At 37.7% G+C, this 26,785-nt stretch overlaps 1 protein-coding gene across 2 annotated transcripts in view; it reads left to right on the top strand.

The window, feature by feature from the left end:
• The window catches only part of ANK2 (ankyrin 2), a 246,943-nt gene that overhangs the window by 164,593 nt on the left and 55,565 nt on the right, over positions 1–26,785 (top strand). Inside the window, exons 23-27 of one of the 2 annotated variants that reach the window (XM_050896049.1) lie at positions 2,350–2,422; positions 16,241–16,385; positions 18,297–18,308; positions 21,739–21,826; positions 22,452–22,555. In XM_050896049.1, coding sequence (XP_050752006.1) covers positions 2,350–2,422; positions 16,241–16,385; positions 18,297–18,308; positions 21,739–21,826; positions 22,452–22,555 — 422 coding nt within the window. Of the gene's footprint in view, positions 1–2,349; positions 2,423–16,240; positions 16,386–18,296; positions 18,309–21,723; positions 21,827–22,451; positions 22,556–26,785 lie in introns of both variants that reach the window. The other variant, XM_050896051.1, reaches the window with a different exon arrangement.

Genomic DNA, 26,785 nt, shown 5'->3' with positions numbered 1-26,785 from the left:
GACAGTATACAGTGTACCTCTGTACCTGTAGCTTGTGGACTTGAGTATTGTGGCATCCTTCCACTTCTGTGTTCTTCTAATCAAATGGATTTTGTACATAAGCTAAGGTTGGGAACCAAGTGTTCTTAAATAAATTTTGGTCGTATAGCAGACATACAAAAACTAGCATTTGTGACTCCTAGGCAGACCCCTTCTTTCCTCTTTCTTCAGAATTTGGTCACCTCCTCCTGCCTTTGTGGTTTTTTTCCTGACTTTTCAGTTATTTTACGTGGGGAACATATGAACTGGCAATAGAAAATTTGCAGTACGCTTTGTGTAGATACAATGGCAATGCCAATTACAATTACAATGCCAGTAAATTGGTACTTGCATACAGTGCTTTCCACTTCACTTGAAAAATATACAGCTCCCTTCACCTGGGTTTATTTCTTTAGCCCAATGTCAGTGATTTTTTTTTTCAATTTACAATGTATTTATTAACTTACTGCTGTATTGTTGAAGAGACGAGGTCAACGTCACCTGAACAATAGCATCCTCCCCATCTGTCGTCGCTGGCTTTGTCACCCTACTGCTGCCTGACATTTCTATCTGAGGAAAGCCGTGGGAATGCAGGGGGGAAATGTCAGACATTGGTGGAGGCATTCGGTGAATATAAACTGATTTTCAACACAGAACATGTGTTATGAAAAACACTGCAACAGAAATAATTAATTGTCTTGAATCATGGCTAAGAGTGAATTTAGGAGGCCTAATTGGGACTGCCATTTGAAGCAAAGGGCATTGTTCTTTCCCTGTACCTCAGGAGGGTGAATTGAAAACTGCTGTCACAGTTAAATATATTTCAAAAATATAAAGCAGACTTTTGAAACAAATTTCCAAAGTAATTACACTGTTGGTAACTTTGTTATTTATAAAAGTGCAGTATCTTATAGTAATCAAGAATGCTATCTTTGTCGGTTTGTTAGAAACAGAGAAGTATAAAACAGAATCAGGAAATACCTAGTAAGTTTTGTGCAACAAAAACTGCTATTGACTTCACTGCTTGATATCAATGGGCATTTTCCCAAAAGCATATTGCATAAGGGACTTGGGATTTGGCTGACATTAATTATCCCTCAGATTGTATGCTCTTTCACTACTTCTGCATGTAATGTTAATTTATGCTTGATAGATACCATCCACAATAGGGAGTGAAGTACTAACTCAGTGGGAGTTTCACAAGACACATGGCCTCCTGACATTCCTCCCCATGCCAAAGGGGCACATCTGCTCCTACATACCTTAAAGGGCAATGTGTTGACTCCCCTCCACAGCTCCCCAGTTCAGCTGACTGGCTGCAGATCTGGGTGGAGCCAGGGAAATACTTATTTTTCTGTTATGACTAATGCTGTTCTGATCACTGCTCTTTTTTAAGTCCTTGGCATTTTGTCTCCTGTATCGTAACACACTGAAGAGTTTCCTCCAGGCAACTTTTTCACACCTTGTACTTCCTGCAATTTATCTCATTATGTTCTTCATCTCCTTCTCCAGTGTGTATCTTGATGCTAAAAGAATGTTCCCATTCTTGATTCAGCACCCCTGAACATCCTCTGTTTCCTCCTGGAAGTCATTTATGAAGATAAAATAATATTAAAAAAAACTTCCAGTGTTCTCCTACTCTGTGCTTTCATGCTTAAACAGTGTCCTACCAGCAGTCCTCCGTCCGTACTTGCCTTGTATCACAATGTTTTAAGCTATGAGGTGCACAAAATATATCAGAATCTTCAAATAACTTTTCTTTTCCCCGATGTATACGTGATTTGGGGGAATACACATGATTTATGAAAAGGATATCATTAATATGCAGTGTAGTCACTTTTGGGGAGGGAAGAAATGTTTCAAGCGATCTGTGTAAATCCTTCACATCTTTTTTTAGTTTAAAAATTTCACATCATTCATAACTTCATTTCCAAATGCTTTACGATTTAATAATTTCCATATGCCACATACAACTTTCTGAAGCTCTTCTGTAGACATTACCTAATTCATTTTAAAATCATCTTGGAAACATTGAGCTGAATTGTTCTACATGCACCACTTATAAATAAATTTGCTGAGAGCTTTCTTTTCTTTTATTCCTTTGACCAGCTCATTATCTTTATTTCTTTGTACTTTTCTGCCAGAATAAATGTTACCTTATACAGCATTAAGAATAGGAGCTTCTGGAGTAAAGATGAAAAATAAAGTTAGGGGAAGGGGAAACATGTTCTAAAATGTCTCAGCAGATCCCACTGCTGTTGCTGTTGAAAACATCCTGCTGTAAACTTCTTTTGGTGTTTAATTTGAGGATTGATGATTCTGTCTTTGCAGACTGTAACAGAGAAGCACAAGCTAAATGTACCTGAGACAATGACTGAGGTCCTGGATGTTTCAGATGAAGAAGGTGAGCAACTTTGCTAAGTTCCTATTCCATATCACTTATGTTACCTGTAATATAGGCTCAAGATAGCCGCTTAAGTACTTGGACATCTTCATTTTGCAGTGCTTGAAATGAAGTTCTATGTAATGGCCTTTTTTTAATGATGTAGTCGTCATGGCATTTGAATAAAGATGCCAAAAGTTGACCCAAACCAAAATCCTGGACCCCTACATCTTTTTCAGAAAAAGCTTATCTGAATCAAATCAACAAATGAGAACATTTCAGATTTTAAAATTTAAATGTAGAGCTGTCCCAAAGCTGGGGTTGACCCTCCCATAAAGAGGAATTTGAGTAGTAAATTTTTTGGATCCATGCCACCTATTTCAGGTGCATATATCTAGGAGTTCTGCCTAATTGGAAACATTTGTGTAAGAAGATGCATAAGGTGGAAGGTGAGGAGACTGTTCCCTTGAGGGAGCTTTTGGCACGCATGAATCACAGATACATACGGCATGACATAAAGTAACAACATGCTAATAAGTTTGGCACTTTGGTTTAAGAGTCTATTGTATGTACAGACAGGAGGCATGTGTTGTACCGCTTAGCTAAGTCCCAAGAAAATTTTGTGAACTTCTGGAGGGATTGATAAAGTACTGCAGTTTTATTCAGCACAGAATTAAGGAAATAGCTTAAAAACATCCCTTTCTAAAAGTTCACAAATGACTTCTTACAAATTTTAATCACAATGGCATCTGATAAATATACACACAATTGCAAGAATTTTCTAAGTTCTTTTTTACTCTTGGCAGTGTTAATTAATTCTACAGTATTTTACATATGCTATTTTATGGTTGTTATTATTATTTCATGCAAATAATTTGTAAAGTGACTTAATTTCAAAAAGTCCTAGGGATTTAGGAACACAGGTTACAGGGTTGGGTTTTTTTCTTTTACAAAGAACACAAATGCACTTGTGGTTCTAAATGGTACTGGAAGTTAATGGCAGTCATGTTCCTAAACTGCTTGTATTACTTTTTGAAATGGGATTTATGCTGATAAATGAGTTACACTCTTGAGAAAATGGGACATCTAGGCTCCAGATAATACTTTTTTTTTAATGCTTGCAAAGCTGCAAGCAAAAGCAAACAAGTGTGATTCAAAAGAAATTATTTTCTGCTGCATCATGATCAGTGAAATTATTTATCTCGGGCATGTTTTTGCTACATTTTCTCTGTTTGAAAAACATTCAACTACTTGTGTAATTATTGTGATAAATGGCCGTTATATTGCTTATAGCCTTAAGTTCACTTTGTTGAATTTTCTCCCAATCATTTGAACTACCATTTAACCATCTTTAAATCTACAAAGCCTAGTATGTCTTTCTGCTTCTACAGGATTAATACAGGGTATTCCTTTTTCTCAAACCAATTTATATGTTGTACAGCCTTTAAACACTCTGATGATGAACGCTTCAGTGATGGTGAAGCATATAGTGGCACAGGTGCTGTTAGCAGAAGTTCATGGAGTAAGACTTACAAACTTTCTCTTTTTGTTTAACTCAGATTGTTTGTTTTATTTTTTGTGTTGAAGCAACATGAGTTTGCTTAATCTGGGTGCCTAACACTGCTCCTTTTCATTACTTTTGAAGTGTGGCTGGGCGTGGGTTTCCTGAAAGGTGGGAGGAAGAAGGGAAGCCAGAAAATCCAAGCTTTATTACCTGTATCTTGAATATGTTGGCAGAACTTACTGTGGCCATCCAGCATGACTAATGCTCTCCAGTGCTTTGAATTAACATTCTCTGCTTTCTGTTACCATCTGACACCTACTGTTTGTCGATAGCCAGCAGACACGACATAGGTACGCTGGCGCATTGCTGCTCAAGGCTCGGTACTGAGCACTCATACTGATAGTGCCTCTGTGATCCTGCTGCAGGTTGCTAAGCAGGTTGGTCACAGTTAAAGCACTTCGTGCCATTGTCCTTGTAAAATCCGTTTCTACAGGCAAAACATTCAGGATGTTGCGAAAATTCCTAACATGGATGGTACTTGTCACAGGAACTTAGAATAGCTGGGAGCAGGAAGACTGCACAACTTTTTTTAATAAAGAGGATGAACCTTTTAGTGATGGTGTAGTCTTTATAAGAGGCTAGCAATAAGATTTCTGTAATGCTGTGTTCTTAGCTGCTTTAAAGTGACAATATGTTCTGAAATAAATTAACATGACACGGTAAACCTGCCAGCTGTAATTATATAATTATAAAGTTGAACACAAGAAGAGTACTTGAGCAAGTAAGTGTTTCGGGTCCCGTTGTGGAGCTTGTTCATCACTGGTGGTAAGTATTTTGCATTTCACCTGGGAAGCAGTTATATTGCATAATTGTATGCTGTTATGTTAATAATATAGTATTCATATTCCTAAAACAAATTCAAGTGCAACATCCAATCTTAGCAGTATAAAATAAAGAACCATATAATCTATCAAATAGCTCCACTTGGTATGTAAGGTCCTGCTCTGTGTAGCCTATTTTAAAATACTTTGAATGGATTGAGAGTCCCACTAATGCTTCTTTAATTTTTGTACAGCATTTTTATGTTTGGCAATTGTATTATTATTCAGAATTCTTTAGCTTTTACTGTACCCGAAAAAAAATCTTTCCTTTGAACAGAACCAGATTATATTTTTTATTTAAAATGGCATTTGATTGATTATTTTTTTTTTTTTTTTAAATTTGATTACTGGTTTTTAGATGATAAGTATCAGAGTTAAGTACAGAAGCAGGTGTGCATTGTCAGGGAAAGAGAAACACCCATGCCAATAACAGACTAGATGAAATTGGATTCATAAGCTTTTGTGCAAGGATCAAGGAAGAAGTGAAAAAAGGAAACTTCATAGGCTAGCAAAAACATGATTATAGAAAAATCCTACTTCATCTGCTGTAAGCCTGTTTTGTGGTCCTACATGTATCAGATATTCTATGGCATTAATAAGTCTTGCGTGCTTTGTGACCATCAGGGCCAAAGATGTATCAGCACACTTTTATTAAGCAGTTTATTCATACATCACAGAAATACGCACATGCACATGTGTGTTACTGCTACTTTCTCTGTTTGTACTACAGTCTACCATGAAGACATATCTAAGGATAATCATCCATTGTTACTGCTCAGCACTGTGCACAGCGCAGATGTAATACAATCACTGTTCAGAAGGTGACGGCCTGATCTTGCAAAAAAGATTACGAAGTGCTTCTCCTTAAGGATGGGGATTACACTACAGATTCCCACAGGCCTAGCTGTTAAGTGATGTGGTTTCTGAAACGCATATCCATGCCAGCAGAAATGCTTTGTGTGGATAGAGTTGTACTAAAAAAACTGTACATTTTTATCATTGTATCTGGCATAGCTGTTCATATTGCTACAAAGTTTAGTTCCTTTAAAGCTGTTGCCACAAAAAAAGCAATTTGCACCTGAGGGATCCTTACAGCAGTAAAGGGTAATTACTGCACAGCATTTTGTGAAATGTATTTTAGTGACGTCTACAGAATTAGTGAAGTTAAGCACAAGCAGATATTTCTGTTAGGGCTGAATCAGTGTAGACACACGGGAAAATCTAGAAAACGCAGCAACCTTTTTTTTTTTTATTCTCCCATATGTTAATATTGTATTGAGGACCATGTTGCTGCTCCTTTGTACTCATTCCATGCATTATTTTTGTGGCAAAAGAGCTGTACAAACTGCCTATGGTTTATCTTTGTGACTCCCATCTGAGATAGTACAGTAAAGTGTAGTGCTGAATACAGAGGATACAAGACCAACCAGTAAAACAAGTTGCCGAAGAGCTCTCATTTGTGTCTGTTTGGGCCTCCTCATCTCCTGCTCTGTTTTCAGTCCAGTTAATTTTCAAAAGCTCTGGTTTCGCTGTCTCTTTGAGACTAAGTTCTGGCTGCTGCAAGAAGTTGTCATAGCTCTAACCACGCTTTCCCACATCCTCCATTATGTCAGCACAAACGTTTCGCCATGTGGTGAACCAACCCAGAGAACTGATCTGTCTGAAAATTGATCTCTTTGTTTGTTCTGACAAGTTAATTTTCGGCCAGACTACTTTTGCAGGCGGAAGGGAATAGAAAGGCTGAAGTAGAAGGTGAGACACCATTGTCAGAAGCAGCATGCCCCTGAGATGACTACCATAGAAGGTCAATTCACACCGCACAATAATTAACGCTGACATTTCAATTGCAGAGAAGCAATAGACAAATGTTGAGCGAACGATCATGTGCAAATAGTCAATGGAGTCTCAAAAATCAATTGGAATCACAATATCCAAAGAACAAAAAGCGTTTCTTTCATGAGGGACGCTTGTCTAAAAGTTGCTAGAGTCTCAACTCTATGCAAGGTTGAGACACAAGGTGATGTTGTTGGCTTTTTTTTTTAAAACTTTGTGTTTCTTTAAAAATGATTACACATAATGAAGTAATCTTAAAAAGAAGGCGATTAGAACATTGAATTTGCTGAAGTGTTTCTAAAAATGGAAACAGCATCATCATGTGTCCTTAAATAGTTTCTAAAATAAAATATGCATTAATGCCTACATACGATAATGACCCAGTGTCAGATTGTTGCATTTTTCCTCTGAGTTGCTCATTTTTCTCCTTTTTAGTTTTAAAGCTTACTCAAAATTGTGATACTACATCATTCAAACATATTCACAGTAATCTGTGAATATGTGTGTATCTGTGTGAAAGTGGGGTTTGCTATCCCTTCATGAATGTGCATCAGTGACAAGGTGGCATATCTGTGAATGACTGCATTGCTTAAGGACATCAAAAATGTGATCTTAGATTCCAGAAAGCAGTTCACAGCTAATCCATACCTGATTACATCAGATTTCTGATTAAAAAGAAAAAAATATTTTTCTTATTGAAAAAAGTTGTTTTCGGTGCAGACAATTTTTTCCAGCGTAGAGAAACTATCAACAAAGAGAACTTTCAAACTGCTTAGTAAGTCTGGTTCAAACATACGCTCACAAAGGACTGAGAAACAGACAGACACTCCAGTAGGGTTCAGGAATTTATTTCTGGCACTGTTGATGATTCCTAAATACTCTGTGGAAGTCACTCCAATTATCTTGGTCTTCCAGTTGTAGAATGGGATAATGATAAGCTGCTTTGCCTGGCGCGTTGGGAGCTGTGAAGAAAATGCCATGTATCTATTTACCTACCTTTGTAACTGCTTGCCTGGAACTAGCTGGCCACCTAGTTATTGTTATGAATGTTATTATTAAATGATAATGTGCTCTGGTACCCAAGAATATTCTCTTGTCAAAGTGTATCGCTTCGTATTTGTGGTAACTGCAGCTTGCACTTTGATGAGCATACTGAATTCCTTAACAGTATCTATAACAGCAGTAAACAGTGCTAAAATATGACAGTGAATTTCCTGAGTGCCTCCGCACATGGCCTTAGAGTACAGTAATACTATGGCACATGTGTGAGAAATGAGCAGTTAAGTCTGGGCAGAATTCATTGCTGTTGTACATGCACATCATTCCACTGAAGTAGTGGCTTAATTAGTTGGAAGACTTAAGGAATAACTTTCCTTAATTAAACCTGGATGTTAAAGTTGCAGCCAGTAACTGTTCTTGGTTAGACTTGAGTAAGTTGCTGTTGCACGTTAAAACACTGTAAATTCAGAATAACACTGCTGAATTAATTCACAGTCTAAATTAAGCATCTTATAACCAGTAGTATAAAATGTAGCCAAAGATTGTATTGAAAATTTAACTGAAACTTTCTTTAACAAAAAGAAATCTGTGCTCAGAAAGAAATAGCTGGTGATTAAGAGTTGATTCTTAAAACTTTACTTATGATAACTTGCACAGAAATATGCCGATGTCTACCTCCCATTTCCTAGAAATTTGTATGCTTGAGATGCCCTGTAAGGTTTGTTATGCAAAGAGTTTCTTGCTGGTACATTTTAACAAGGTCATCCAAGATGAAGGGAGATTCTTCTCTGGAAAGCTGCTTTTGTTTACATGGTATTGTTGATATTACTTACATTTTCTTTCTTTTTTTTTTTTTTTTTTTTTGCCTGAGCAAAATGAGAATTTTTTTTCTTCTAAGTGCCAGATGTGCAAATGCAACAGGAATTCTGAAAATTGGTTGCCTTTTTTTCATTCATGTGTTGTCAACACAAAAGATTCTCAATATAATGGTTAGCTGCTCAGTTTTTCTCTTAGAACTTTATTAACATTGTTGCTAGGAATGTGGAGAAAAAAAAAGTTATAACAAAGTCGGATTTTTTCATTGAAATCTTTCACAGAGAATATAGCTTTTTTTTTTAAATATCTGGTATTGTCATTGGAAAGAAATTAAATTATTTTATTTTTGTTGGAGTAGAATTGCTAAAGATTGCTCACTTGTCAACATTTTTGTAATGAAAAATAGGAGATTGTGGTTAGGTCGCAAAAATTTTGGCAAAAGTTTTAAAGAAACTGCTTTTTTTCATTTGCATCAGTGTTGTTGACAAAAAGTAGAATTGACCAGGTTAGCAATAATACATGATGTCAGTGACATGTGTAGGCATGACCCAAACTACAGACACACATTTGTTAGTACAAAGAAGGAATAACGCGTGGGCATGACCAGGAGACACTATTGTATTTACTTATACGTTATTTCCTAAATTGTTATTTTATAAGCAACGTTGAGTACTGAATTATTTTCTTCAGAGATTGAAGTTATAGGGTGGACCTACAATAGCTTGTTCATTGAAGTAAAGGGGAAATGTATTTTTGACTAGTCTTATCCATCTGATCTAAATCTGTCCTTAAAGCTACTGGATATTATTCCCACTCGTGATTGATAAAAACTGGTTGCTTTTACATTAACATTAACCTTAATTAGCTAAAGCTTTTATGGCTGCTGACAGTACTTACAGATATTTTGTAGTCAAAGTGAGCTCTCCCAGTCAGAGGAGCATTACCCATTCCATGGGCAGCAGACGTCTTGGGCTATTGTTCCCTGGAACAACATGGCTGTGAATGATGACTTCTGTGTCAGTACGTAACATTTTACAAGTATTTTTAAAAGTGCTACATGAAAGAGCGGTACTTGCCATGTGAATTTGACAAAGGCATAATTAGTAAATACTTTGTATCCTTGGGAAGAAGGAAAAGACTTTTTTTCCCCTCTTTTCACTTTAATGCATGCAGAGTCTTGGTCAGCAGGTTTGTTGGGAGTCATGGATATCTGTACTAGACGAAGCTGTCCTTCCTTAGTGCCCAATGTGTTTCATGTTGTGAGGCTATTTCCTAGGAAATATTTACCTGGTTTAGGGTGAATTTTCCTCTTCCATGAGAAGCAAGCAGTGTTCTGATGGAACAAAAAACTAAATCAGCTCTCCATCACTTTCCCCAGTATGTTCTTTTAATGTCATTTCCTGCCCAGAATTCTTTGTGGGATCTGCTTTATTGCTTGTCTTGAAACTACACACTCATTCAGTTTGACTGTACATGGCATAGTAGCCCCACCACACCTCAGACTTTTCAGCATGCCAGTTAGTATCGGTGACCTTCCAAGGCTTCTGTGGCTTAGGGAGGTAGGGATAGTTTGTTCTGGTGCAGTTCTGAAAAGGCAGTGTTTTTATTCTTTGTTACCTAGATCCAACGTAACAACTTTATAGATACCATAGTAGCCACCTGTGAAATACTTCATTTTGCAGCAGGTTTATTTGCAAGAAAACAAAATCAAGGTGTCTTCCCCTCCCTGCAGATCCTAGAGGGTAGACATACAGTTTTTTTTCTTTTAATTTGCTTCACCTTCTGTCTTTCTGCAAGTGCTGCATTGAGCTACCAATAGCTGACGTGACGATTCATATTAAGTCATGTATCAATATATGAAACCCTGCAGGAAACCACACATGAAACCCTGCTTTCCTGACTGGCTAAAAATAAAGAAATTTAAAGCATTAGCCAAACTGTAATTCAGGGAAACTTCTAGTGTGTGTGGGCCATTAAATAGAGGATTGACTTTAGGGAAGTGAAGGTGTCCAAGGAAAGTGTCAGAGAAACTCTGCATTATACATCCCTTTAAAGATGCTTCAGGATTTACATATTCCATAAAAAATTGTGCTTGCCATAGCTGTCCCTTCTCCATCTGTTACTTTTAAGGAGCAGCACTTATGTGGGGAGCTGTAGACTTATCTGCATGCTGCAGAGAAAACAGTAATTTTGGCAAACTCACATAACTGTATCTGGCTTTAAAAACATGTATTAAAAGCAATTTCTGGTAGTTTCTATCACAGTCCTCTTTCTTTCTTTCTTTTTTTTAAACTCTTGCCTATATTTTCTCTATGTTTTGTGAGAAACAATTCCAGAGCAATTCTCATACAGCAATTGTATTTTGCAATTCACTTATGTAGCAGGGGAACTATAGGGATGGTAGGAACTGCCTTTGTTGAGGCTTCCCTAAACGAATTGGCTCTGTAGATGCATATTCAGAATGGTGTGGTGAAAATTTTAAAACTGCTTACTTGATGAAACATTTGCATAGCTCCCTGATATCAGAGGATAAGTTCTGGAAAAAAAGCTAGTCTCTTTTAGAAACGTTAATGAAACACTTCTGTGAGCCAATACTGATTTGCTAGGCTGAGAATTGCATGTGGCTGGGTGCCTCAAAGCTACTGTCTTGTAAATGTTACTTTACATTTAAAACACTTTTTTTGATCTCAAAGCGGTTCATGATTGTTGCTTGATTTAATCAGTTATATAGGTAGGACATACCACTCCCTTTTGTAGAATTTAAGAAAACTAAGAAGTACAGCACAGCAATATCAGTGTGGGTCTCCAGTTTCGATGGTTTCATAAAATCCTGTGTGTTCAGCCAGACTATCACTGAAGGAGCAGATATGTGGTCTCAGCATGCGGCCTGTTTCTGTTAGTAGTCCATTCAATGATTTTATAATGCTCAAAACCTGTGTTCAAACACGTGAAATCCTCAGCATCAAAAATTAGCTTTTCGTTTTCTCTGTACTACTCGGTTAGAGTAAGGCAAATATTTACTGTCTGAGTGGCCAGTTAGATCTGCCCAGATGCTTCCCTTCCTGCTAACAGGTATCTTGGAAATTAGCAATTGAGATCCGTTGCTATATTTGAATGTTATGGATTCATGATACACAGAAATAATATATGGTCAGCATAAAATGTAAAAAAAAAAAAGAGGAGCAGACCAGTAAGAGTCATCATATGAATATTGCTGACTTGAGCAAAAAGTTAAATAGTTGTGGATTTTTGCGAGTTGGTTAGTTGGCTCTATTTTAATGCAGACTTTGAAAACAGTTCTGTGTGGCTTCGACAGTGACTGGCAGTGGAGTTTACTCCTGCTCCCTGATCTAGGCAAACAGAAAAAAATCCAGGCAGCTGCACTGTAAAAGATCGTAGGGAAGGTTACCATTCATGCTTGGTCCATTTTTTGCCTGCCTAACTAACTGCACCATCACTGGACATGTGCAGCGCCGACTGCTCCTCGTAGGCTAAACTGCGTGCTTCCTGCTTTGTGGTTGTGTGAGGCTCCGTCAGAGCCCCGTGAAGCTCTGCAGAATAGTGCCAATACTGCTATTTTAATTCCGTTTCTGTGGCAGCAGTGTCTGAAAGGTTCAGGGTCTTCTGAGTCAGTGAGAACGAGCTGTTCGGTGTTTCTGGAGTGCCTTTACAGCACAAAACAGCAGGGTGGAAAAGTGCCCCAGCTAGTGCCACCTGTGTTGCACGTAATGGTGCAGAACTGTGCAGGGATGCCTGCGCAGGTCAGCTGCGTGGCACTGCTGCTGGCTTCATAGTCCCTGCTGCGAGAGAGCTTGTTTGCTCAGGTAGAACACTGAAGCGCCATAGCTCTACTGCTTCGGGACCGCTGCGTTTACACAGCTCTGCAGTCTGGTATGGATGGATTCACCAGCCCAAGAATCTTTGTGCTGCTTTTCACTGCTTAAAATAGATACGCCTTTGGTTGGCTTGGTTGTGACAAATATTTAAAACCTTTTGTAAAGTGTTACTAACATCCATCAATGCAATTTTCACTTGCCCTTTATGAGTTCCTGTATCAGGCCTTCCTTGCCTTAAGCTTAGTGTTTAAATCCTAAAGTTTATTTAGTTTTCCCATTCTGATTCTTAGGTTTACTGTCTCTCTTTTTCACCTCTCCATTCCATTTTCACCCTTTCTTTCCCTCTCTTGGATCCAATCCTGCAAAGTGCTGGGTCTCCAGTTTTGCAGAAGAGGCCACTTGATTTAATAGTTTTTGTAGGTGGCCAACACCTCATAGAAATGTTTAGCACCTTGTTTAGCAGGTCCATATCTCCTTCTCATTTTTTCCTAGTAACAGGTCTGGAACCTGCTAAACTTAGGCTGTCTCTGTGATCCCTTCTCCCTGCAACCTGGCCCTTGCCAGTCCCACCCTTTGTATCCATCTTCTTGCTTCAAGTCATCTCTCTCCTTTTTTTTTTTTTTTCTGTCCTCCTCCTGAGGAGAAAAGAACGAACCCCAAGTGTTGCAAACCTGTACAAAATGTATGCTTTTGAGGGGTCCTGCATCTTGTTCCAGGGCATTAGTTTGGCCACTGGAAACAGATTAATGGACTAACCAGATCATTGCTGAGAGTGCAGTGGGACCATGATGCTTTGTGTGTTATTCTCTGGAAAAGCCACCCATTGTATTGGGAGTTATTTGCACTCTGCAAAGAAAAATAATAGCAGCAGCAAGTGCAGGGACTCAGCTATTGGCCACTTTTTGTTTAAATATAAATAGATTCCTAGGTTTGGGGATTTTAAATTTTTTTTTTTTTTTGACTACTTGTTCCAGTGTCCTTACCAGTAAAACCCCAGTGTTTCTTTTAAGAGAGGCCAGGTACTTGATACTTCCTTCTAGTGCATTTTATTTCCTTTCAAACCTGCCCTAAAGAACATGATGTTATTCAGAAATGCAGATTTGGACAAAATTTTTAGAGATATTCGAGGGATGGGCAGTAGCAGTGATGAGGCCAAGGCTGAACAGGAGTGCATTTAACTGGGGCACGGTGCAAGGTCACCCAGTGTTTTGTAGTGTGTTTTCCCCTGTCAAGTAAACCTCTGAAAGTCTGTTGGTATCATTGAAGAAAGGAAGGTGTTCTTTCAAGTAAACAGAAGATAAATCACTAAGTAGGTAACTCATCGAAATCCACCTTTAAGTTCATAGATGGGCACTGCAAATCATGGAGCATTAATGTCATATTTGTCACGAACCGCTTAGTAAGTGGTGAAAACGTTACTGTCATTAATTTCATGGGGAATGTGATGGCAGATGAATCGTTTCTAGCATGATTAAAAAGGATAATTTCTTGTACTGCCACAAAACTACCATCTGGTAAGATTTGCTGTGTAAAGAAGCTCCTGGTCAGCTGAATATGTAATTTCTTCTCAGCAGATAACATGTCTGTGTATGTTTGAATTGACTGAGACTCAGGAATACAGCTGTGTTAGGTCTTTTAATGACAACACAATATTACTGGCAGGATGAATGAGTGCTTGTTACACAGACTCAGAATAATTCCCTTTGCGTATGTGCAGTTGCCCTGCAAAGCAGGAATTAAGACGCTCGGGTAACCACAATTGTGTGAAATGTTATGTTGCTACACAATCATTTAGACTTAAATACATACTTTTTTTCCCTTCAGATTCTAGGAGGCACTACTTGTTTTGGGAGTTCATCTCATTAGGGAAAGATGGAAGGGCACAAGGGGTTGGCAGGGAGTGACTTTAACTTCTAGTTCACTCACTCAAGACTAGTATGCGAGCAAGTAAGCTGTGTTACCAACAGATAAATGTTCTGAAGACGTTGTGAAATATTCATGGATAGTCTTATTACTGTTTGCAGATGTTCACATCACATAAAACAGCTAGTGTTACTTAGACCCATTATTGACAACTCTTAGATGAGAGGCCAAAGCTGTAGAGTTTGGATTTTTTTTTTTTTTTTAAAGGATGTGGGTGTGATGAAAGTGGTGAAGATTTTGCCTTTGTTTCTATTATAGATGGAATGTCTGGTGTGATTATAAGTATCTAGTTTATTTGAAATGTAACTTGAAATTCCTTTTACTGTTTGATTAACAGTGTTGCCTTAATATCTTCCAAGTTTTCACTAAGCCCCGTGCTTTATAATGTGACATTCCCAGGAAACAGAAGGCATCATCTGTCAGAAGACAGGAAACATGCAATGATTAAATGCATTTTATTGTTTTCTGTGAAACTCTGCCCAGTTTCTCCCTCTTAATGTGGGCAGATGGAATTTTCAAGAGCTTTTGTTGTTATACGGAAAAGATTTAGGCCTCATTTTTACATATAATATTTGTGTATACAAAAAATCTTAACCCCCCCCATGTTACTTAGTTTTAGGTGACAAATTATAAATTATTTATTTATTAGCTGAAACATCAAGCTAGAAAAACTAAATTGATTTGTTTTGTGAAAACAAATATCAAGATTTCTTCCTTTAGTAGTGAGCACCACTCCTATAGCTTGTAATACCAATAACATTTTGCAGGTGGGGGGAAGATGCTCTACCAGAAACAGCAGCAGTAACAATAATCGGTTTTTGCAGTTTTGCTTTATTAAGACTTTAAATCACACAAGTGGCAACTGTCCTGATGCCCAAATGATTTCTGTTTGAAACAGCATGGATACCACTTACCTTCCTGTTTCTTAACATATCGGGGTGAATTATGGCAGCTGGAATGTGTAGCCCCTGAAGACTGTTCCTATATAACAGTTGCAGCCTCCTTCATGTAACTGAGCTTCAGGTTCTTGACGTTTGCCCACGCAGCTTAGAAAATGCGAAAGTTGGAAGGTATCAGTGGCCTAGGGTGATGCTGTGCAGCTCTGTGGGCCACACGAAGCCTCCGGCAGGCTCAGACAGTAGAAATGAAGCATTGGGAAAGTGACTGAAATCTCCAGGCAGAAACTGTGGAGAGAAACCATGTGGCAAATGGGAATGAAAAGAAACATCTACATGTTGCTTGGCAATGTAATCTGTTTTGTTAGTCTGCTGGGGAAAAGCAAACTGACTTCATATAGACAGAATTTCCTGGGAAAAATAATTTTGGACCTAAAAAAAAAAAATTAAACCCTGTTATTCAGAGTATATGCAAAAAGGTTACTATGTCAGATAACCAATAATCATTTAGGCTTTGATTCATGATGAATTACTTTTCTGATTAATGATCATTACCATCTATGCATGTGAGCTTATTTCCAGTTTCTGGATATTGCCATGTTTTAGAAATAAGAATTTTTTTGCCGATCACAGAAGGATGTTGGAACATGGGTGAGACAGCCTCATATGATGTGGAGTTTGGACAACGGAGAGTTTAAATTAGGATTTGCAACTAATAGGCATAAGGCCACAGAAAACACCTTTTCAGCTGAAAACACATAGCTTACAATCAAGTAAGAGGTTATAGTTAATCATAAATTGTCAGGCTGTGATACAGTATAGCTGTGACCAGAGCGCTAAAATGGGTAAAGGAACAGAGAGGCCCTGCTTTAGAGAGTAGCAAAGAAAGTTGCCCCTTACCAGTATGTGCAACAACAAAAAGTAGATTAAATCTAATTGATTAATCACTTTGATTTCAATTTATTTTATTTTTTAAATCTTGCTTGATGTGCCAGTTTCTTTAAATACATTAATTGCTTGTGGTTTGCAGTGTTTCCTGAGTGGAAAATGCCTTCCTGTTTATTGTGCCATCCGGCTGTTAGATCCCAACATGTAAATGAAATCAAACTTGTGTGTGTGCTTATCTCTGTCCTTCTGTGATTGGTTTAAAGGTGATGACACAATGACAGGAGATGGAGGAGAGTACCTTAGGCCAGAAGACCTCAGAGAACTAGGAGATGACTCTTTACCAAGCAGCCAGTTCTTAGACGGTATGAACTACCTAAGGTACAGCTTGGAAGGAGGACGATCTGACAGGTATTTGCCTGGACACATATGTTTTATGATGATAATTCTGCACACATTTTGTTAGAAATGTTTGAAATCCCTTTCTCGGGGTCCTTAACTCAAGGGGGACATGGGATGCACTTGTCAACATTTCTTTATTAGGTACGTCAGTGTGGCAGTCACCATTTTGTCGGAGGAAGGTGTGGTCAGGAGGAATATCTCCTGACCAGTTCAGAAATGAATACATTTGGCACTAATACTGTACTCAGTCTAGTGAAGAATTTGTGGTGGTTTTTTGGTTCTTGAAAAGGCATAGCTTGCTTTATTGTCTTTGTGGTCAGGCAAAGGAAGAAGAGTCTAGCTGTCTATGGAAAGGGCTTATGAATCATCCCCATCTCCTCCTGTCGTGAGTCGGGATGGGTGGACAGGGTGTTTTAGCATTAGGTGAGCCGACTTTTTAGAGTAGTTTTCTGGCTATAGATATAAGGAAAGGAGCAATGGACTTCGTCATTCCGCATTGGATTGGCAGTGAGTATATTGTCGGCAAGCACGCTGATTCCTTCTGTTTCATCATGGTTGACTGAATTAGCAGGAAGGAGAATAATTTTCCTTCTACTGGCACAGCACAGTATTTATGTTGTAAATTAAAAAAAAAACAATTAGAAAAAAGAACGCGTGTTCAGTCCAGAAAACTTACTGATTTGCTTATATCTAACAAGTTGAACTTAAGCGTAGGTGTATTTGTGGAATAATAATGCCTGTAGCTTTAATCTTTTTTATTTTTTTATTTTTTATTTTAGAGAATGTTGCTATAGTCTACAAAAAATACAGAGTTCCCTTTTCAAAATGAGAGCCTTTACTAGTGAGCATAAGCATAGACTCAAACTGGCAGATTAACACCCACAGTTCTAGTTTAGAATAGGCTACCCAGGCATTCCTGTTTGAAAATGACAATGTCTAGTGTAAATCAGTAATGTCTGCAGACTTACTGCCTTTAGAATTGGGGTTCACTAAAGGGAAAAAAAGAAAAAAGTTGAGATCTTGGCAACAGAAGGAATTTTTAACCTACCCCATTTTCCAGTCTTGATTGTTATTCTGGAAGCATTTCCGAAGCTCAGTGAAACCAGTAGGATCCATTCTGTTTACTTCAGTAGGCTATGAATTGCTCCTGGAACAAAAGATGTCAGGAAACAGTTCGGTTTGCCTCACAGCATGTGTAAATCCCTCATCATTCAGGTCTTACAAGCTTGGAGTCTTTGTTGGTTTTTAGACAGCTCCAGTGAATCCACTGAAAACAAAGTGACTGTGTGGCTTTTTAAGTCTCAGAGGATGTTTATGAACTATGTCAGAATGCTTAAAAATCAAAACCTTTTATCACGCGCTTTCAATGGTAACAAAGTTTGGGGTTTTTTTTATTTTAAGAGGTTATATAGAAATAATTGTGCAGGCAAGTGTTAAGCCAGTTTCTGCTCCCATTTAGAATATTTTAGTTTTTAAATACTGTCGGTGGATTTCAGTAGATTTCCACTGGCATGTAATTGATGTGTTTTATTTTGTGTTGTATGAAAATTATTTCACATCCTGTATCAAGCATGATTATATTGAAACAAAACTATAAAGCGAGAAAGAATGAAAGAAAGAAGTACACCTTTCTAACTCCATGGTCTCATTTTCTGTCACTGTCAGGTTACTGGTTGTAAGAATTTTCACAGAGACTGCTTAAATTATTTTGCTTTTGCTTCAATGTGATTTTCATTGCATTATACTGACTTTGGTTTTTCAAGAAATTCCATCAAGCAAAATAGTATTAGCAGTCTAGACTCATGTAATCTTATGCATTAAACAATTTGATTTAAGAACATATCTTTTTCTTTTGTAACCATCTTCCCTATTTATTTTATTTCTCTCTCCCTTTCATTCTTTTTCATATGCTTTCATTAGCACCATGCCCAGGTAGGTATTACACAGCATGAAAACATGTTGTCTCTATATCCTTTTATGGCACCTGTCTCTGTTCATCCATTTTGGAGGCCTGCTGTATGCCGCAAAGTTGATTTGGAGAACCAACTGCACGACGCTGCTGTTGGAGATAGTTATAGTCTCAAATGAGTATGATATGTAGTGGTGAATACTGATCCAACAGTACTCTCTGTCTAGAAAGGTCACAGTATGACATAGCCACTGTCCCACAGAAATTTCCCCCATTCCCGTACAGATACTGTTAGCAAGGATCAGGGAAGTTGCACTAGGTCACAACAGCTGGTTGCTGTCCTTCTGTCACCATGCTGCTGGGAAGGTTAGCCGTTTTCCTCCTCTATGTGGAGAAACAGTGGTAGGATAAAAAATAAAGAGAATGGACTACACTAGCTGGGTTCTCCCTCTGGATATTGAGAGCCAGAACTGATTTGGGCCATATCAGATGACCAGTATTTGAAAAGACTCTGTTTCATTGTAAGTCCCTTCCACCTTTCTGGTCTATGACAGGTGTGAGGAAGGCTTTCAGTCTTTAAATAGAGAAACATTTTCAAGGCTGATTGATACAGTTTTCAATGATACCAGGTTCTTTTCCCAGCTTCTGAAACAACATATACTTCCCCCAACAAGAGATACACTCAACTGGACTAGAGATTGCTAGAGCTCTGTCTAGGCTGGCAAGTGGATGTGTACTGCAACATGGTCTCCCAGTCATCTAGATTAGAAACTTGGTTAGAGTATGCTGCTCTTATTTTCTGGATACCACCTGGGCTTTATTCAGGGCTTAGAAGAGGTGGGTGGTACATGCCTGTGCATTACCTAACACGGGCAAGACACACTCTTACGTTCAGGAGCCTTGTAGCGTTCCTGGGCTCCACAGTTCAGTCTCTGGGGCTGAGTAGAGTGCTATTGACCCCACAACCCCTGTGATTTAAGATTTATCAAGCAGATTTGGAAAGAATCTGTATTTAGACATTAGTTTTGTCTCTGTGATTTAGGTTTGGGTTTTTTTACAGGATTCCTGAAGTCTTATTACAATAATAAACAATAAGTTCTGTTCAGTGCCACTACACTTCCGTAACTGGACTGTCATTTCAGTCAGTACCTTTATTTCTAAGTCTCACAAGCACAGACCTTTTAACTACTGGTTTGCTCTTCATTTAGCTGGTACAGCACACAGAAGAGGGGCAGTGTCATCTGAACACTAGTTTTGAAATTAAGTGTAGTACGAAATTTAAACTTCTAATTTACTGCAGACCTCAGTCATGCTTGTGCATACCTTGCCTGCAGGTAAAGTCCATACCCTCAAGGTATTGGATATTTACTGGAGGTTACATACAGGTACTACATAGTGGATATGTACTGGGCTACTTGTAGTGGTGGTAGTAGCAGTGCCAGGTACTTGCAGGAGAATATGGACAAAATCACCATACAGATAACCAGTCAAATCTAGTACATACTTCCTTTCATTCAGTATCTATCCAGGACGTGACATTAGCTGAATAGCAGAACCTAAAACTTGGATGGTGAACCTCTTACAAGCATTGCATGGCGCAGCGAAGCAGTTCTGAAAGTGTCAAACATTGAAATGAATAAAGGATAATGATGGCAAATGGGGTCTGCTACCGAGGTTTATTTTTCAGCCAAAGAACAAATGTTCACTGAAGTACTCTTGTTATGAACAAGCAAGGTGTACTCTGCCTACCCAATTCACACTAAAATGTTTAACCAAAATACTCTTCAGTCAAGATTCCCTTTCATAATTTTTTTCTGAAATGTTATATGCAGACAGTTAGGGTGAACTTCTGTCCCTGTTGAAATTTTGTTGGTTGTTTTAATGGAATCAGAATTTTATTCCAAAAATGCACGATTCCAATAATACCAGCCTTACATGTCTCACCTCTTCCACTTGTCTGGGTGAAAGATATTTCCTGACATGTAAGAGAGATTATTTATTGTTGGTTTGCTTTTTTTCTCAAGACTTTCCTAAGGCTGATACTTGTATAATACCTGTCTTTGCTTTTGGTTTTATACAATCCATCTAGTATGCTAAATAGGCCATTGGTATAAGTCAGTGATCAATAGCATTGATTATTCTTCGATGTCATATATTTCTAATAAAAATAAGATGACCATTTGCTTCTAAAAATGGCTCAAAAAATTAGTGAGTGAATGTAGCTATTGTTAAAAAAGGCTGACTGGTCTGAATTAGATGGTAAAATATAATTTCCAACAAGATCTGCATTTAAAGCACTTGAATCTCGTGTCCATGATGTACACATGACTTTTTTATTGCTAACTGCTGAAAATGAATTATCCCTTAAAAATCTATGTATCTCGATAAATGACCTATTGTTCTGATCCCAGTGTGTTACTCATTGTGAGTACTACTCATGGATGTGTAAGCCGTGAAAATAAAACTGCTTCCTTGTTATATGTATGGTGTTCCTCGAGCTATAGAACAACATCACAGAGTACACGTACAACATCTGAAGGTGGCTGATCTGTTTTTAAAAATCACCATTGTAATACTGCTGCGAGTAAATATTTAAAGGACCAAACTAGTGCTATTTGGTAGCAGGAACCCCATTTACCTCAATATGTCCTTCTGTGGTGTCTTACTTGTCTTTTTTTGCTTTTTGCTAGTGGATACTGCAGTTACGTTCTGAGCCAGTGCTTGGAAGCAGCTTATTTACTGCCTTGCATCTCTCATTGCTACAGCAACCAGTTTTCTGTAGAGCTGTGTGTATTTACAAAGAAAACAGCGCTCACATTTGGACTGCCTCTCTAAAGATGCTGTTGGCATACAGAGGAAGAATTTTGTTTTACACAGGAGCTTGCGGCTGGCCACAATTCACCTTGCTGTGTGTACCTTCCAGGGGACAATATCAAGCTTACTTATTTACAGTTTTAAGGGGAGAGAGTAGATCATAACAAAGCTTCAGAAAGAGTAATTTCAGCTTTTCTTCAGATGTTAGCATTCTGGTTTTCCATAGCGGTTTGCTTGTGTGACGCAGGAGAGAGAACTTCTCCAATGAGCCTTACTCAAAAGAAATTAATGCTCTTTATTATAAGGAAACTATCATGCCACAAAGCCAAGTATAAAGTATTTGTGAGTATAAAATAAATTCTGATCTAGATTAATCTCTAGGTTCTGCATTTTGAAGCAAATAAGCCAGTCAAAAGACTTTGTGGCCCTTGGTCAGAAAGGTAGCATAACAGATTTGTAAAGCTCTGTTTTTTTCCCCCCGTGACTATTATCTGCTCCCCCTGGAAGCTGCATCATATTGCTAATAGCACGCTTTTTTCATTCTCCCACTCGATCTATCATGACACCTTTACAACATCATCTGTACTGCTGATACATTGCTATGGCATCCTACCAACCTACCAGCCTGCGATCCTTCAGTTCAGACAGGTCCCACACGTTGAGCCATGCCTCCTACCTGAGGGACAGCGCCATGATTGACGATACGGTTGTAATCCCCAGCCAGCAGGTAAGTAAATTCTCTTAAGTTCACTTACCGGTTCGATAAATACAGAAATAGAAAAAGATTACAGTTTAGATTGTACTTAGTGATACCATGTCACGTATGCTGCTTTGTTTATTTTAATATAAATCTCTCTAATTTTCATTGATATTTAATGGCATATTATGCTGTGCAATATTAAACGCTACTCCAGAATCAATGGATAAGCTGTGTGAATATAGTACAGGGACTGTCTTTATAATGTTCTCCATTTTAACTGATTTTTAAATGACGCTAACAGCCATTGGGCTAAATATTCAGGTGATCTAATGAATTCAAGGCCATTGTCCTCAAAGATACTATCCTGAAGCATGCTTGTAGTTTAAAAAAAAGAAAAAAACATTTAGGAAATGCCACTTTGGTAAATCAAAGCATTCATTTCACTGGGACCACAAACATAGGATTACTTTGAGGAAGTACAAAATGTTACAATAAGGTTTTCTAATATCTTAATGCAATTATTACTCCTTTGTTTTCTTTTTTTAAAAAAGTTTAAACGCTGTAGGCACTACTATACAAAATACATCTTCTTATTGTTTGGTTGATTAATTGCTTTTATTGTAGTAAAAAGGAGGGTTTTTTCCTTACCAAGGTAACAACTCTGGCCAAAGAAGCTGAAAGGAATTCATATCGCTTAAGCTGGGGCCCTGAAAACTTGGACAATGTGGCTCTTTCTTCCAGCCCTATTCATTCAGGGTGAGTGTATCAATTAGCATTATATTAAAAAAAGAGAAACAGAATACCTGCAGTGGCAGCAGCTTCAACTAATGCTTAACTAGGAGTTATATTTTAATTCATTGCCTCCTAGAGCTGTCAATACATTGTTATGATCTCTTAAGCTCTGACGATCAAGCAAGCCTGAGTACCAAGGCTATCCACTGAAATCACTGCAAGCCAGTGAGCTTTCAGTCAAGTTCAAGAGGAATGAATAATTGATACATACACACGTGCATTTGTGTGAATTTTATGGAGAAATAAATACAGTGCCTTTTTAAAGTTAGTAATAATTGAGACCAAGAGCCTAATCACTCCAGATGGTGAGTACTTTCTATGCTAGTGAAGTAGTTTAGGTAAGCATCAACTCTAGTGTTTGTCATGATTGCTAAAAAAAGAAACCAAGGATTTTAAATTACATGAACCGTGTAATAGACAAGCAACCTAAACATCATGTGCTTTACACATATTTGGCCACTATGTTCATGTATTCTCACAACTGACTCTTCGTAAGCGTTTGCATTTAGGCAAGCTCATTGAAATGGAGTAAGACAGGTCAAAATGCAGGCCCAGCCAAATTCGTACTTACAAAGCTTATCCTGGTTGGCCTCAACATCTGTGAGTGCATTTAAGTGCTCTTACTTACTGCGTTTTATCTAATTTTATTCTTTACACTGAATTCTACACTTGTGTCCTGCCATCAGATTTAATGAGGCATGTGCAGATGAACTCATAAGAAACTGATGTCATGAAAAAGCATTTCATTTCTGTGGAGCTACGTTGTACACAGCGTGGCTGGACATCACAAGGAGAAAGATTTTTGTGTTAATCTCAAATGAGTTTGCAACAATCTTACAGTCCTTATCTTTCAAAAAATAACACTGGAGTCCCATTTGGAATGACAGGCAGTCCTGGTCTAGAAGGAGGAACAATATTGTCATAACTGCGATTGCAAATTGACCGATTTGTGACATATATGAGAAGTTTGTTTGTTAGCTGGTAGCAGGATATTTGGCTGTGACCAGTGTTGTTTGGATTTGCTTTTCTTGAGCTCTGAAACTAACAAATTAAATGAAAATACTTAATGTGTACAGTATGTATGTGTTTATATATATATGTCAGTATGTAAGCTTTAAAATTGTTTTGGTGGTTTATTCTAACCCTAAATAGTTTACAGACTTTTTCCAAAGGATGTATTACTTTTCACTTTCAGAAAGGTAGGTCTTTTCAGTGATTGCAGAGGATGAACTAAATACTTTCTAGAAGAGTGGCATTTTTTTCTTGGATGTGCAATCATTTTGTGTTTTTCTTTTAAAAAATATTAGTGCTATTTAGATCTTTTTGGATGACCAGGATGCTAGTGGTAGGATAAGAGTATCTGATTTTAATAGGAGCAACGCTTTCTGCAGCCTTGTATGAAATAGCGACATTTAACACGACACAAATTATGTTCTCCTTTTTATACATACCAACTAACTTGCCACTAAATGTTGTAATAAAGAAACCTATAATAATGATTACTCAGCCTTTGGAAAAGACTGTACAACACTTCATTTTTATCTTGCTTAGATTTGTCCGAGTCATTAAATTATCATAAACTGTTGGGGTGCATCTTGTTTACATCTCTGTTTTAGGAAAACACATTGACTACTAGAGTTTCACTTGTAAGACCTTATTTTAAAAGTGAAACAATTGTAGAAGTACTGTGTGCATGATTGTTGCATTCACTTAGCTGGAACAACAAAAAATATGTTTTTCATTTATACCCCTCTCGTCACCTACACCTTCCTTCATACACAGACTATTACTAGGTTCTTACGAACTAGCAACACCGCTGACATTTCAGGTGCACGTATTGAAGTAGTATATATCTGTCATGAAAGAAAACAGTGTTTGAAAAGAAATCCTATGTAAACATTGTTACTGGCTTTAAGCAAGGGTATGGCCTTGGTTTTGCCCAAGACACTGGAAATGTATTGAATTCAGACCGTGTTTTTATATAGTAACACATCAGCAAAGTATTGCACAGTAATTTATTTGGCACAGATGATCTTAATTTTGTATTCTGTGCAATCTGAGAAAAAAATGACACTATTCTTTCCCTGCACTATTTCAGTGGCTAACCCCAAATTGTTGTTGGGTTCTTACTGATCTCCCATTGTAGGGAAGTGTTTCTGTGGATCATGGTGTAACACCCCCAAGCAAAAGGATAACTTTATAGAGAACTGTTCTCTCAGTGTGGAATTTTACAGGCATATATTTCGGCCTTTGCATAACTAACCAAAACTTCCCCTATGTCTGAAATTTCAGAAGGGGAAAATGTTTTAACCATCCATTTGAAATGTCAATGTAACTATTGTTTCAATATGTTGATAATGTCATCAATAAGGAAAGAAAAGCAAGATCTTCGGTCAGAGTCTTTGGCAGCCATTTTGCAAACAAGAAAATAATTATCTCTTAAGAGGTAACACACTTTTGGTGCTCACAATCTCAACATAAACACCTCCTGGTCATTTTACACAGCTAACAGTTTCCGAATAGTTTCATACATTGGCCGAAGGAAAAAGTATAAATTCCTGCATTTAAACTTCCTTTCAGCAAATCAGATTTGCTTCTCCTGATAAAACTATCTGATCTTACATATTGAGCAAAGTTAAGGATCTCTGAATATTCCAGAGAGTTTAAGTGCTAAATATCCAGTAAGACAGAGTTTTATCGCTTTGCTGGTATGTATAATTTCCTGCTGAAGCATTATGAGAGACAGAACTAATACCTGCATAAATGCAAATGCATTTCACAGTTTTAATCTCGTACCTCACAATATCCTATTGTGAAAGAACACGTATTTTCATTAAGTTGGAAGGCAAAAAACCACCAAACTGAAAGATTTCTTTTCAATTGCAGCATTTAGACATTGCTTGACAGTATCATATTCTTATGTCTCTATCACCCACAGTAGTTAAGTGTGAATGGTAAAGATAAGGCTGACTGTAAGAATTTAAAGTATAAATTATGTGCAAAATTATGTTGTTTTCATACCTGGGTTCTGGTGATACAGTGAAAAAAATTTCCACAGTTTAGTTGTATAGATTGTATTTCTAAGAATTTTACTGACAAATATGTAAAGGTATGGTAGATAAGAAGAGAGGCAAATCTGACAGATTGTCAGGAACATGGCACCGTGAGAAAGGAGCTTTGAGTTCATGCTTCGATATTAACTTGGTTTTGTGTTCTGGAGCACAGGATATGTAGCAGCTCTGCAGTTTTTCCAACTCTGACTTGCTCACAGTAAAACTTCTATTTAATGAAAGATATTCATTTCTTTTATATAATTTGATGAAGTCATCTCTATTTGACTAATAGATGATCCAAATGTATCAGTACTTGTATCTGACAAAATTAAACAGTTGGGATATTATTAGTGAATTTACCTTTCTGGAAGTTGTTGCTTCCGTCAATGAAAAAGGGAGAAGGATGAGGGAGCGGGCAGCTCGAACTGTGACAAATAATGTGAATTATCATTCTTAGCTGCATGTCTGCAAAAAAGGAGACTGGATCCTTGCTAACAAGGTAAACAAAATATATTTAAAGTGTTGTATTTTGAATCCATAATATTGTTTTCCCCAATGTGAGATTAATTTCCTGGAAACAGTTATGGAAACAGGACCTGGCAGCGACCAGCTGATAGTCATTTCTAAAATCTGAAAGTCTGAATGATTTCAAATTATACTGTAGCCATTATGACCTTTATTCAGAAAGTTACAATAAGGAAAAACAGCAGATGCGTTTCATTAATAGCAAATCGCTGTTCATGTCAGTGGAAGAAAATGGCAATGGAGACACATATAGTACAAAGTGACATCAGGAAACTAACTGGCCGTGTGACACATTACTAAGAGCCTAAACAGGTCAAACTGAAAGTTTGAAATTTGTCATTCTGTAGTGCAGAACAAAAGGAGGACAAGAAACATGTTGAAATGGAAGAAAGTGGAGGACAGAATGTATGGATAGGAAATTTGAAGAAAAAAAAAATCATGATTTATTTTGTTACCAGAAACACTGGCTGGAATTACCTTAGATACCTTACGCTTTGATAGACCGTGGTCCAAATTTTAGATGTGGATACCTAAACCAAGCAGCGTTTCCCCTAATCTGGTTCTGAAAGATTTACTCAGAATCTAACTGTGCATTTTAGGTATCTGACTTCCAGTC

This window comes from Gymnogyps californianus, chromosome 4, assembly GCF_018139145.2.
Source record: "Gymnogyps californianus isolate 813 chromosome 4, ASM1813914v2, whole genome shotgun sequence".
Classification (NCBI taxonomy): Eukaryota; Metazoa; Chordata; class Aves; order Accipitriformes; family Cathartidae; genus Gymnogyps; species Gymnogyps californianus.
Note: the sequence above shows the minus strand (reverse complement) of the source record. Positions and strands in the feature narration are given on the sequence as shown.